Source organism: Crotalus tigris, unplaced genomic scaffold (genome assembly GCF_016545835.1).
Source record: "Crotalus tigris isolate CLP2741 ecotype Arizona unplaced genomic scaffold, ASM1654583v1 scf7180000019116.999743, whole genome shotgun sequence".
In the NCBI taxonomy this organism is placed as follows: Eukaryota; Metazoa; Chordata; class Lepidosauria; order Squamata; family Viperidae; genus Crotalus; species Crotalus tigris.
This window is the reverse complement of record NW_024097382.1, coordinates 362,935-377,412: the sequence shown is the minus strand read 5'-3', so window position 1 is coordinate 377,412 and position 14,478 is coordinate 362,935. Positions and strand designations below refer to the sequence as shown.

Here is a 14,478-nt window from a genome sequence, read left to right as displayed (position 1 = left end):
TCATTTGTGCAATATCTATTGCTCTTGTCTTCCAGAATGTCTGCTTCATTTTTCCTCAGTTTTTATACCAGTTCTTCTGTGGATTTTCACAACAGGTATCTGAGAACATCTTCATTTTATGAACCAACATAAATTTTGTTTTTATAGTATTTTATTTATTTCAGTTAGTTTTTCTTCTTCAATATAGAGTTGAATGAAAACTGTTAGCTTTTTTTCCAGTTGGGGCTTTTTTTAGATAATTAAACTTGCATTAATTCTGGATAGCAGTGGAGGGACATCAATGGAAATAATGAAATTATATTTGAATGTCAGCTTGGAAGGATTCCACATTTGCATAGACATAACAATCAATTTTTAAATTTTTCTGCTGAAAAACTAGAAAGGAATGTTTGAATCTCATAAATTAGTGGCTATTTCTTGAATTTAATGCAGAGGTACCCAACCTTTTGGGCACCGGGGACCGGTTACACGGAGAGAGGTTTTTCCATGGACCGGAGGGGACGTGGTTTTGTGTGTTGCCTGCATCCTGCAGATGGGGCTTGCTTGTTTGTGTGAACTGGTTGCTGGCATGCCACAGCCCGGGACGGGTCCACGGACGAGGGGTTGGGGACCCCTGATTTAATCTGTGAACACATTTCTAATCTACTCTTTTATCTATGCATTTTATTTCTTGATTCCTTATAATGTAAGTAGTATAATCTTCACTACTTAAAGTATGCAAATTTGCAGTGAAGGTTATAGATTCTTAAGCTCATGTACAACTGAAAGATAACAAATCTTCAGCATTTCTTACTTTTGTAAGATACAAGTAGATTTGTCAGCAATACTACAAGACCATCATGCTTATTTTTGTCCCGTTTTTTTGTTACTCTTCTAATTTATGTGAGATATGAAGCAATAATCCACAATGGCTTAGAAAGTTTTTATTATTCAGATAGTGATTGCTGCGTGAAACACAACACCAACTTTATGCCTGAAATAGCCAAAGCTAATCATTTTGTGGTCATCTTTTTTTAATGGATAAGAAATATATTATTTAGTGATTTCTATTGAAATGAGAAAGGGGCGTTGTCTTATCTGAACGCCTTTTCTCAGCATGATGATGGAGAACCCATGGATGGGTTGTCTTAATCTATCTCCTCCAATTAGACTAAGTCTGAATCTTAGTACGCCCCCGCTGTGCCAATTGCACCCCAGTTTTAGGCTAAGGCGATACTCAGACTTTAGTCCAACGCGTCTGATCAATATCGGAACCAGGCCAACTGACCTTATGGGAGGGAGTGGATTCTCCATCATCATACTGAGAAAAGGCATTCAGGTAAGACAATGCCCCTTTCTCCAGCATGATTGGATGGAGAACCCACGGATGGGACATACCAAAGCCCTGTGTCCCTAAGGGTGGGAATTAGTTTGGGCCTGGGTCCCGTCCGATGTTAATGCGTGTTCTAGTACCTTGCAGCCAAATGAAGCCGTAGAAGAGGCATATTTGTCCATCTTGTAGTGACGGACAAAGGAAGAGGGCGAGGCCCATGTTGCTGCTCTACAAATCTTCTCTATGGAGGCCTGGGTAGCCCAAGCAGCTGTAGTAGCCGCGCCTCGGGTGGAATGGGCCTTGATATTTCTAGGAGCTTGCAGTGACTGAGTCTGGTATGCCAGAGAAATACAAGCTCTAATCCATCTGCCTATTGTGGATGAAGAAACCTTCTGTCCTAGTGACGAAGGGTGAAAGGACACAAATAGAGCCTCAGTTTTGTGGAAAGATGAGGTTCTCTGTATATAACAATGTAAGGCCCTGCGCACATCCAACTTGTTCCACTGTACTTCTATGTCATTAGATGGGTTAGGACAGAAGTCCGGCAAAACTATTTCCTGTGACCTATGATACAAGGAATTAACCTTGGGCACGAAGGAGGGGTCTAGCTAAGGGTTACCCTGTCATTATGGAAAGTACATAGGTACTTTCTCACTGAAAGAGCAGCCAGCTCAGAAACTCTTCTGGCTGAAGTTACAGCAACAAGAAATGCCACTTTCATCGATAATTGTTTAAACAAACAAGTGTCAATAGGCTCAAAAGGTGAAGAAACAAGAGCCTTAAAACCTGATGAAGATCCCACGAGGGGTATCTGTGTATAGTTGGTGGTCTGGCGTTGTTAGCTCCCTTTAGGAAGGAGCTTATCATGGGGTGATGTGTCAAAGAGTCATTGCCACAAGTAATTACCGTGGCAAGTGCTGCTACCTGTCTACGGATGGTGCTTGTGGAGAACCCTTTGTCCAGGCCATCCATCAGGAACTCCAAGATAATTGGCACTGAAACGGCCAAGAGGTCAATTTTGTGATCTGAACACCAATTACAGAAGCTCTTCCACGTGGCATCATATATTCTATTCGTCGAGGGTCACCTGGATTGCTGAATCATGGCTATGACCCTTGACGAATATGAATCTCAGCCTAAGGCCTGCCTCTCAAGTGCCAGACGGTTAACTGGAGCCACTGAGGGTCCGGATGGTGTAGTTCCCCTTGAATGAGGGAGATGCGACTTGCTGGGATCCTCCAAGGAGGGGAGATGGAGAGCTCCATCAGGTCGGCGAACCATGAACATCTTGGCCAATGCAGTGCAACCAGGAGGACCTCTGCCAGTTCGTGAAGAATCTTCCGGATCGTTGTGGGAAGAAGCGGTAAGGGAGGGAAGGCATAAAGCAGTTCCCTGGGCCAAGGACTGCGGAGCGCATCCGTCTTCTCCGCTGATGGAGACGGAAACCTGGAAAGGAATCTGGGAAGTTGTGAGTTGGTTGGGAGGCAAAAAGGTCTAAGGTTGGGGAACCAAACCTGTCCATGATCTCTCTGAACACCTTCGGATCCAGTTGCCATTCGGCATGGTCCACGGTGGCTCTGCTCAGTGAGTCTGCCTGTTGATTGGTCACTCCAGATATGTGCTCCGCCCTGATGGAAGCAAGATTCAGTTCCACCCAATACCCCAGCAATTTGGCCTCCTTCATGAGAGGCCTGGATCTTGTTCCCCCTTGTCTGTTGACATGGGCCTTGGCTGTAATGTTGTCGGTTAGAACCAGGACATGTTGGCCCTGTACCATGCTGCTGAATCTCTTTAGGGCCATATGTATGGCTCTGAGCTCCAGCCAGTTTATATTGTTCTTTAGATCCTGATTGGACCACCGACCTTGAGCCCAGTGTGTCTGGAAGTGTGCCCCCCACCCAAACAGGCTTGCATCTGTGGTGATGGTAATCCTGTCTGGTTCTTTGAATTCTGCTCCTCGTGACAGTGCCGGAGAGTCCCACCAACGAAGGGAGTTCAACACCGACCGTGGAACTCGGACTTTCTGATGGGATGTGCTGGTGTGAAGTCTCTGAAATGGAAGAAAAAGCCACTGTAATTCTCTGGCATGGAGATGTGCCCATGGCACAATTTGCACGCAGGACACCATCTTTCCCAGTAGCTGTGATAATAAGGCCAATGTTACTACTCTGTCCTTTCGGATCCGATGTACAAGGGTCTGAATAGAGTTCCGTCGGTCCTGTGATAGGTAGACTGTACAATTGTTTGTGTCTATAATAGCGCCCAGATGGAGGAGCCGAGTTGTTGGTACAGTATGGCTTTTCTGGAAATTAACAGAAAACCCGTGCTCCTGAAGGGTCTTGATGGCTTGGGCGAGGTCTGACTGAGCGTTCTGGAATGATGATGACTGTATCAATATGTCATCTAGATAGCATTGAATTCTAATTGGAATCTGTCTTAAGGTGGGCTGCTAGCACTGCCAGTACCTTTGTGAATACTCTTGGTGCTGATGAGAGGCCAAATGGTAAGGCTCTGTACTGGTAGTGGCGTTGGGCATAGCTGAATCTGAGGAATTTGCGGTGGTCAGGAAAAATAGAAATGTGCAAATATGCCTCAGTCAGGTCTATTGACGTAAGGAAGTCTCCTTGTCTGATGCTAGCCAGGATTGATTGCAGTGATTGCATCTTAAACTTCCTATACATCAGGTAAAGGTTTAGACCTTTTAAGTCTAAGATTGCCCTCCAGCCCCCCGAAGTCTTAGGGATGATGAAGAGGTTTGAGTAGAAGCCTTGTCCTTCTTGGTCTTGTGGTACTGGTTCAATTGCTTGTATTTGTAATAGATGAGCTATGGCCTCTGACATAAGATCCGCTCTAGTCCTGTTCCTGGGAATAGGGCAAGAGCGGAACCTGTCAGGTGGTCTGGACCAAAACTCTAGTCTCAGACCCTGAGTGACGGTGTCTAACACCCATGAGTCTGTAGTAGTGGCTGCCCAAGTGTTGGAATAAAGGGTCAGCCGGCCTCCTATAGGAGGTGAGACTGTGAGATCACTTGCCTCGTTTAAAGGAACGACCCCCTGCGCCTCAAAAGGGCTGCTTGGTCTGGACCTGTGGTCAGCTTCTGTATGCTGAATGATCCTGCTGTCGTTCTTGTCTCTGAAAGGAAGAACGAGATGCCTGGGCCCAGTCCCAGGATGGAGCTGGCCGAAAGGGCTGCCTTCGGTAATTGTTCCCCGAACACTTATCTCCTTTCCTTGCTGAGTTAACAAGAGTTTTGCGTTTGTCCTTACCTTCTATTAAGTAAGGTTCTAGGGCCTTACCAAAGAGATGTCCATCTGTGTAAGGTTTAGAGGCAAGACGCCATTTGGCCTTGGTGTCTGCTCGCCAATTCCTGAGCCAAAGGAGCCTTCGTGCTGATATGTCCGTAGCGATGGTCTGGGCAGTGTATCTGGCCATGTGCAGATAGGCATCGGCTAAGTACTGGGATGTAGCAACCAACTTACCCAGATTTTGATGAGCTCTGAGTTGGTCCGGAGAATCATGTCCTGGAGCTCACGTAGCCATAGGACTGAAGCTCTGGCAAAGAAGGCCATGGATGTTGATGCCTTTGTTGCCCAGGCTGACGCCAAATGGGACCTGCGTAAGGCAGCCTCAATCTTTTTATCCTCTGCCCTAAGTGCCTCGTTAACATCCCCTGGAATGCTAGCATTGGGGAACAGTGAATTTAGGGGTTCATCAATCTGGGGAATTTCCAATAAGGAGTCCAGGAAGGAGCCACATTTATTAGTGTCTTTTCTATGGCTCCAGGGTTTGAAAGAGATCCTAAATTCTCCCATTATTTCTGAACTATGTTGAGAAAAAAGGGAGGGCAGGGAATATGATTCTGAGAGACCGAAGGCTCAGCATATATGGCGTGAGGACCTTTGGATGTTGTAGGTGGGGTCTCCTGTTCTTGAGGAAGGTTTGCAGTTGTGCAAGCCTTGAGTAATAAATAATTAAAGAGTGAATGGTCAAAGAGACCGACAGGAGGAGCAGGGTCAGATGGAATAATGCCTTCATCATCTGACACAATCAGGCCTGATGGTTCAGCCCCTGTTGATTCTAAGTCCGATGAGGCTTCATCAATGATATCTGGAGATTGGGAATGATATATGGACTGTGGAGGTGCTGTGGGTGGCTGTGTAGTGGTAGAAGCCATGAACTGAGCAACGGCTTTAGCTATCATGGCCTGAAGTTGCTCAGGATTTAAGGTCTGAGCTTCAGGAGAGCGGAGCCCCGCTGCAGTGGGAGTGAATGTAGCCTGAGGTCCCAAAGTAATAGTGTCCTGACCAGCTGCACCTTGTGTCCCTGGAACAGCCCTTGTGACTGATTCAGATTGAGAACTTCCCCTGGGGGGAGACCAGGCCCCCTGGGGCCGAGGCATAATGTGAGGAAAGATGGACCTTCCTGTTGTGGTGGTGCCTGTCTGACCTGGGGAAACTGCCCTCAACCTGTGGGACTCATCCTCCAACATATGCTGACTATTGGTTTCCTTGATTGACTTGGCTCGTTTTGAGGCATTTCTCCCCCCTGCCTCCGTAGCATGTTTCCTTTTGGCTGGTTCGGTGGAAGCTTTTTCTGTGATGCTGAGTGATTGTTGAATACACCTTGAGGGCTCAACCTCAGCGAAAACACCCCCCCTCAGCGTTGTATTATCACTGAGGGAGCCCAGCAGAGACAATCTGGCCCAGGTGAGGGGGGGCAGTGGGGGTTAATGATAGGCAGTGCGTCCTTCCGGAATGAGCTTGCCCTCCCCAATTCAGTCAGGGTTCATAAGAATGACAGTAGTCAATCAAAATGGCGGCTGCAGCTTCAAACACGTCAAAAAACTGTCATTTGGAATGTTCCTGCAGGCAGTTAGGCCTCAGTGGTTGTTCAAAATGGCGGCCGCAGCTGCCTCAAAATGGCGGCCGCAACCGTCTGCATACCAAAATGACCTTTGAGGAGGAGGCCTGCGAGGTCTGAAGCCTTAATTGCAATGAGCCCTCGTTCGGAAGAAACGCTTGGACTCCTAATGCAGCTGAGGGTAATTGAAATGATCAGCTGGGCAGCGGTGCTGAAATAACCGGCAGCTTGCCGTTTGCAGATCCCCCCTTTCTGGTAACGTCTGCTGTGGCCGAAGGACCTTAAAATGATCCCTCCAGGCCTGACGACATGCGTCGCTGCTTGCGGATCCCCCCTGACGATCGGCAAGGCTTACCCTCATCTCCGGAGTCCCGGGAAGTCAGTGAGGCTTGTCTCCGTGAAATGGATCTTCCGACGAACAGCTGACTGTGAGGGAGATCGTCTGGGCGGCAGTTTAAATTTCAGAGGCCCCCGACGAAGAGCTGGCTGGTGGGGATCGTGAAAGCGGCTGTTTAAAGCTGTTTAATTCACAAAGTGAAAGTGCTCTGAAATGAGTTGAAAGGGAAGGGCACGCAGGAAGGTACCGAGCCTGTCAGCCCAGCCGGACAGCCAGGCTTGAGGAGGAGTGAACTCCAGATAATGGAAAAAAAAGATTAAATATATAAATAATCAATAATGAAATAATTAGTCTAAATCAAAGTGAATGAGAAATTACTGCAGTCTTCTGCTCCAGGAGCGAAGAAAAAACGCATCTTTAGAGCAAAGAGACTAAGTCTAAAACTGGGGTGCAATTGGCACAGCGAGGGTGGTACTAAGATTCAGACTTAGTCTAATTGGAGCAGATAGATTAAGACAACCCATCCGTGGGTACTCCATCCAATCATGCTGGAGAATGCTTATTATTAATTGGATTTTGCTGTTTTCATACTTACTTATTATTTGTTTGTCCACAGCCAATTCAACTCAATTTTTTATCTTATCAGGAGTAGCATATGAATTAGAGTTAGCTGAATTGAAGAGTATTGTTACAATGATTAATACTGGTTATAACACTCATTAGCTAGTAGTAATATTAATATCTGCTAATTGGTGATTTCCAATTTCTTTTATTTCCCTATAATTCCTTTTATGACACTATTTTACTAAAACAAATAATCTGTTTTTTTTGTCTGCAGCCTTTATATGATACTGCGTATCTTACTCTGTATAATATCAGCTTTACTTCACTTCCTATTTTGTTATATAGTCTAATGGAACAACATGTGAGTTCTGAGACGCTCAAGAGAAACCCTATACTATACAGGTAAATGATCATTGTTTGAACAGGCAGATGAGACCAGTTAATCCATATTCTGTTTCTGAAGGGTAGGCAAATATTGAGTGTTGGAGCAAGAGATGTTATGTTAGTGAAATTTATTGTGTGGATATGTTAAATATTCCCAGCAGGAAAACAAGACAGGAACTCTGTTTAGGATTTATGAATCAGCTAAAAATTACATCCCACATACCAGTAATAATTATTGTTTATAGTTGAAAAACAAGTGAGCTCAAAATTGCTTTAAACGTAGTTGTAGTCTAAGCATTGTCACAGTTTCTCAGCTAAACTCAGTGATACAGGATTTATCAATAGAATCACTGATGAATAAATAATTTCAGTAATATATGGTAATTAATATTTACAAAAATCACTTGGGAACAAATATCCAAGTATGCATATTGTATTTAATCTGTAGCTGAGAGAGAGAGAGAGAGAGAGAGAGAGAGAGAGAGAGAGAGAGAGAGAGAGAGAGAGAGAGAGAGAGAGAGAGAGAGAGAAATGAAGCAGTGTTCTGGGGACCTCTAGTGTTGTTTTTTATTACTTGTGTGCATGCTTTTGAGTAATTTTGACTCCTGCAGACTTCCTGGACTAGACTTCCTGGACTGAAAGTGCTTTGTTATTGCTTCCTAGGGCTACGAGTTGATCACAAGTTCACCCAATTAGCTTTGTGCCTAAGGCAGTACTTGAACTCACGGTCTCCAGGCTGGTATCTCAACTAAATTGGCTGTCTTAAAATAAAGTAAATCATGTATTGGATATATCTGAGTCTTCCTATATGAAAGAATTTAGAACAGCCTTGCTCATCTTGATGCCCTGCAGATAAAGTGATCTTCAATTCCCTTAATTCTCCCTAGAAGGGAATTATAAAAGTTGAAGTGGTTTAAGGCTCAATGAGAAGACATGTAGAGACTGAAACATCAGCATAGAAATGCATGAAAAGCTTTGGTCTACATAAAGTTCATAGAAACATTACAGCATTCTTTTTGTAACAAAAACATTTATTTTTCTTTATTTCAAATGTAAAAAAAATGAGTATCTTATGTTATTATTCAGGGATGTTGCCAAGAATGCTCACCTACGATGGCGTGTATTCATTTACCGGACATTCTTGGGAGTTTTTGATGCTGTCGTCTTTTTCTTTGGTGCCTATTTCTTGTTTGACAATTCAACAATGACCAGCAATGGGCAGGTTTGTATCTAACTTTCAGATGCTGTTTTAGAGGAAATAATTGAATTGGTTTCTCTTTGGGTATATCTATCCTGGCATGTATTCTCTTAAGGGTTCAGGCAGGATTTTTTTTTTAACCATATTTAGAGAAATTGCAGAATTGAAACTGAACTGTCTGTATGCTAAGGCACGTGTTCTTCCACTTCCACATCTTCTGCACAATGTCTACAGATTGATTGAAGTACTCTGAAAAAATTCCAAGAAGCTAAATATGTTTACGTGTTTTATATTTCATTAAATGTAATTCTAAGTTTCCAATTCTGCTCTAGTTATTATAATAGGCAATTTTTAAAATGGGAAGCTGGTCTGGGTGGTAACCTTTGAACTCATTACATTGATTTCAGACTGCAATTTACCCTTAAAGCCTTGGGACTATATTTCCTGTAGATTATCTTATTCTGATGTATTCCTGACATTCTTCTTCCGAGGTTCAGCTCCAAATGTATTCAGATCAGACCTATTTATCCAGAACATCATAAACCATTTATAATTCACAGTATTTCCATTATGGCCAGATTGGCATGGTCCAAAGGAGAAAGACAATATTCCAAAATTCCCCAGAACATTCCATTCTCAGAAGAATAGGCTTTGTACTTCCTGGTTTAACTCCATAAGGCCCCTGCCAAATTAAAAAAAAAAAGATAGGTGTCTTTAGACAGAAATGGTGGTGGTGGTGGTGGTGGTGATGGTGGTGGTGAGGATGATGATGATGATTGAAATAAGGCTCCATCAATTGATTATATTTGCAAAGAAAATTACCCAGAATTCTATCAAATCCTAGACTGGATTTTAGGAGTGGAATCAACAAAAAGCCATCACTTTCTAGTTTTATCCCCTGAAGAGAGAGTGAATTCTCTTCATTAACCTATACATAGAAAGCCAGGAATCCTAGATTATCAGTATATGTTAACATCTTCACCTTTTCAATTCTTTAAAACTAATTTGTCTCTGGGAAAACGAAAAGTGTTGATTTATATTTTTAAAAGTATCTTAATAGAGAGCTTAGTTCATAGTTAATTTCTATTAAGGACTATTAATAATTTTTTTAAAAAAATCAAACAAATTATAGGAGTTAATTGGGGTACCAGTCACTTGAAACATTTATTTAATGAATTATACAACTTTAGTTAAGCTATTTTCAATATGTGATATATTACATCTTCCACTTCAAAAATAGATATCATATAGTTAATTACCATAATTAATTTGAAAAGAACAAAGTATATCCATTTAAATAAAATTCTATTTGTAGTTTTTGTTAAGTACTGTACATAATTTAAAACATATTTTAAAGTCCTTCTGCTTTTATTTGCACATTAACATTTTGCAGTTTGTTTTATTTGTGTCTTGCTTTTTTCTTTTCATCCTCCTTTCTTCTCTTTCTGTCTTCAGCTAATGACAGTCAACACTCACATGGTAAGACTGCTGTGGTTTTGTCATGATGTGTGTTTTTCTCTATTGCAATTCAGATATTCTTTTTTGCCTCTTATATGCTATGCCAAAATAATAAAAAACTTAATTTATTTTTAAAAAACAAAGAATTGAATGGGATTTTTTAAAAAATTTTTTTGCTTCTTTTTGTTTACTTTGTTTCATGTTCATATAATTTAATTACATTAGGATAGTTACTGTTAATACACACACACACACACACACACAGTAAAAACAAATAAATACGAACACCAGGATAATATCAAACTAGGATTTGTTTAATAAAATGCTGAGCTTTCGTCAGCCAGCACTGCCAACATCATCAGAGCATAAAAATAAATCAATGGGAGTTCCCTTTTTATAACGCCGGCCGATTTTGTGCACTAGAGCCTTCCTGGACAAACATTCAGACCCGTTTGACGGACCATCTTGGAAACACTCACACACGCGCAGGAGCAATGGGGCGAAGAAGCAAGAGGGTTTTATTGGATACACATCCTGCTAACAGCCTGCCAGGGACAGAACGGTTATGCCTTGGGGTAGAGACAGACTTGCTTGCTTGCTTATTATCTATCTATCTATCTATCTATCTATCTATCTATCTATCTATCTATCTATCTATCTATCTATCTATCTATCATCGTCTGTCTGTCTGTTTGTCTGTATCTATCTATCTATCTATCTATCTATCTATCTATCTATCTATCTATCTATCTATCTATCTATCTATCTATCTATCTATCTATCTATCTATCTTCCAAGCCACCCACTCCCAAAGTTCTCTGGGTGCTGAACCATAGAACAAAAAAAAAATAAAATAAAACTAATGAAACATCATTGGCACTGGACCAAGACATAATGGAATAAGATTGTACCTGCTTGTGAAAAGCAAGGATGGGTACTGCATAAAACTGGTGAGGTTGGGGGGTAGTTGCATAAGGTACAGGGTATTACTGAGAAATTCTGTTGACCGGCCCATGTCCTATCAACAGAATTGGGGGACTCCCAGCAGGACATCTCACAATGATGAACCAGGCAGCTAGATTTGATTCTACAAGGAGTTGTCGAATAAATATGCTAATGTAAGGTTTTTAGGATATAAAGACCAGCACTTGAATTTGGTCCAGAAGCCAGGTTTTATGCTGTTGGTATATACTGATAGTGTTGGCCTGCCAACGGTGTAGCTGCTGCATTTTGTACCAGCCAAAATATCTGGGTCATCTCCAAAAGCTTGAAAATCACATTGCAGAAGTCCATCCAACCAACTGGTGATTAAAATATCAGTCATTGTGATAAGTCATCCTGGTTCAACTAGAGTCATAACTGTCCCAAAGATGCTTTGGAAAAAGTAACTGGACCTTCTTTGTTGTTTATCATGAAGACTTTGCTTCTGAAGAAGTTTCTTGGATGAAAAACAAAATGTCTTCAAGGAAAAAACCAAGAAAATCCAATTGCCTTTTGGAAAGCACCTTTGGGACAACCGTGACCTGGATGACTGAGAATCTCCAAAGACATTTAGGGTCCTTGGTGATTTCTGAACTTGCTTGTTTCAGGCATTTCATTACCCAAACTAGGTAACATTGTCAGTGCCAGTAAAGAGTGCAGTTTGCTCTCAGTTTAAATTCTAGTGGCTTGCCTGTCAGTGTTGGTGGGGATGGTCTTGAGATCCTTTGATTGGGCTATTTGCTATTGGCTTCTTTGACAGTTTCTTGATTGGGGTATTGTTTACTTGATTGCTGGTCTAATGTTAACCTTGGAGTTAATCTATGCTGATCTAAGTGCTGATTGCTGGTGAAGAAGTGCTTGGGTCTTTTTGTCCCTTTTGGGCTGGGTGATAGTCTCTTTTGCATAGTCTATAGATGTTGTTAATGTCTATGTGTCTATTGATGGCTGATTTGTTTGAGTGCCAGGTTTCTAGAAATTCCCTGGCATTTTTGGACTTGGCTTGGTCTAGGATGGTCACATTTTCCCAATTGAAACTATGGTTAAATCTCTCTATATGTTGTGAAATTAAAGAATTTTCATCATGTCTTCTGATTCCTAATTGGTGTTCGTGGATGTGTTCTGCCTGTTTGTCCTATATAGTGGTTTTTGCAGTGCTTACATTATATGTTGTATAATGTATAATGTAGATGATTCCTGTTTTTCTTCTAAGGTTGTTGGATCTTTTGATCTACTTAGGATGTTTTGAAGGGTTTTAGTTGGCTTGTGTGCTACACTGATTCCATGTGGTTGGAGTAGTCTGTTGGTAGTTTCTGAGATATTCTTTATGTATGGTAGTGTAATTCTTTTTAGGGTTTGTGTTGGTTGTGCTGCACTGGGTTGAGTAGTCAGGGACTTTTTAATAAATTGCGTGGATATCTATTTTGTTGGACTATGTCGTATAGATGCATTGTTTCCTTTTTATGCTGTTCCACACAAGCCAAGTCCAAAAATCAGAAATGTTGATATTTTGTTCCTGTTCATAACTCCTTGATTTCAGGATAATTGTTGGAGTTTCCATGACAAGAGTGGGCGGGGCTCCAACCAGTGATAGTTGAGGCTACCTTTTCCTTACAACAACAACAACAACAATAATAATAACAATAATAATAATAATAAAGTTGGAAGAGACTTTGGAGGTCATCAAGTCCAACCCCCTGCTCAGGCAGGTAACCCTATACCATTTCGGATAAATGGCTGTCCAGTTTCTTCTTAAAAATTTCCAGTGTTGGAGCATTCACCGCTTCTGGAGGCAGGTTGCTCCACTGGTTAATTGTTCTAACTGTCAGGAAGTTTCTCCTTAGTTCTAGGTTGCTTCTCTCCTTGATTAGTTTCCATCTGTTGCTTCTTGTCCTGCCTTCAGGTGCTTTGGAAAATAGCTTGATTCCCTCTTCTTTGTGGCAGCCCCTGAGATATTGGAACACTGCTATCATGTGCCCCCTCGTCCTTCTCTTCATTAAATTATTAGACCATCCCTCTGATGAAGAGGTGACTGCTTGACATTAAGCATAGGACTGTGAGCTATAATTATAATAAATAATGCTATATTTTGTAAAATATAAATAAAGTTTGTAACAAGATTTTTGAGGACTGAAAATTCTTCATCTTTAGAATTCTGTTATTTTCCATCTTTTGTGGCATTCTTATTATTGACATGGTGTGAATTCAGTTTTCCTTTCTACCTGCTTTGTTATTTTTCATTTTTTCCTTCTCATTTTAAATCTAAAACTAGAGGTCTGTTATTCTGGCACTTTTTTGTCATAGCAGAGATACTTTGTGTTTTGTGTGCACTTATTATTTCCCACTGTCTTAAGACACTTAGGTTTGCTCTAGAAAAGATAAATAACATAAATAATTTCCAGTCATGGCGCTTGTCTGTCTTGGAACCCACACAAGTGCTTGCTTTTCTTTCTCCTCCATGCACAGAAATAACTTTTTCAGATAAATGCATATCAAAATTCTGTGCTAGTTTATTGAAATCCAATTAATAATATGCTACTTTAGTTATAATTAGCTATTTTTTCAACATCCTTTCTTCATATTTTAACGTATAATTGGGCAGTGTGGTTATCTATATACTGCAAAATCAGTTGCCATTTGTGTTACCTTTGTATCCCAAGCCATGTAAGGCTTTATAGGTAATCACCAGCACTTTGAATTGCACCAGAAACAGACTGGTAACCAGTGTAGCTCATGCAGGAGTGGTGTTATGTCTGCCATATACCTGACACTATTTACTTCCTGTGCGGCACCATTCTGTGCCAGTTGGAGTTTCTGAATGGTCCTCAAGGGCAACCCATGTAGAAGCATGTCACAGATTTACTGTGAGTAGAGCCTTCTGGTCCAGATATGAGCTCAGTTGGTGTACCACCCGAAGATGTGCAAAGGCCCTTCTAGCCAGGGTGGCCACCTGCTCTTCCAGCAAGTCCAAGAAACCCCCAGATTGTGCACCAGGTCTATTTGGGGCAATATAACTCCATCAGAACCATGGAAGAACCTTGTCTCCAGGGAGTCCAAATATACCCACAGCCACTTTATCTTGCTAGGGTTGAGTGGGAGCCCTTTTCACGCCATCCAATCCCCCAAATCCTCCAGACACTGGGATAGGATATCTACAGCATCACTCTGGGGGCCTGGAGTAGAGACATAAAGCTCTATATAAATCCTGCCCTCTTGCCCCAGCCAGGTCTTAGTGATATGCCAGATCAGTCTTTTCCTCAACAATTAAGTCATGGATCAAGTGATTTTATTACAGACTGATCCAGCCTTCAGCAGCAGCCATTGACAGCACAGGGCATTAAAAGCCATTGACAGCACAGGGCATTATAACATTGTTATAAAAATGTT

At 41.7% G+C, this 14,478-nt stretch overlaps 1 protein-coding gene across 6 annotated transcripts in view; it reads left to right on the top strand.

Annotated features, from left to right (window-relative positions):
* The window catches only part of ATP11A (ATPase phospholipid transporting 11A), a 170,492-nt gene that overhangs the window by 140,838 nt on the left and 15,176 nt on the right, over nucleotides 1-14,478 (top strand). For 5 of the 6 annotated variants that reach the window (XM_039359713.1, XM_039359715.1, XM_039359717.1 and 2 more), the window contains exons 23-25: nucleotides 36-95; nucleotides 7,348-7,475; nucleotides 8,544-8,679. In XM_039359713.1, the coding sequence (XP_039215647.1) occupies nucleotides 36-95; nucleotides 7,348-7,475; nucleotides 8,544-8,679 (324 nt within the window). Of the gene's footprint in view, nucleotides 1-35; nucleotides 96-7,347; nucleotides 7,476-8,543; nucleotides 8,680-10,110; nucleotides 10,766-14,478 lie in introns of those variants that run through there. The other variant, XM_039359719.1, reaches the window with a different exon arrangement.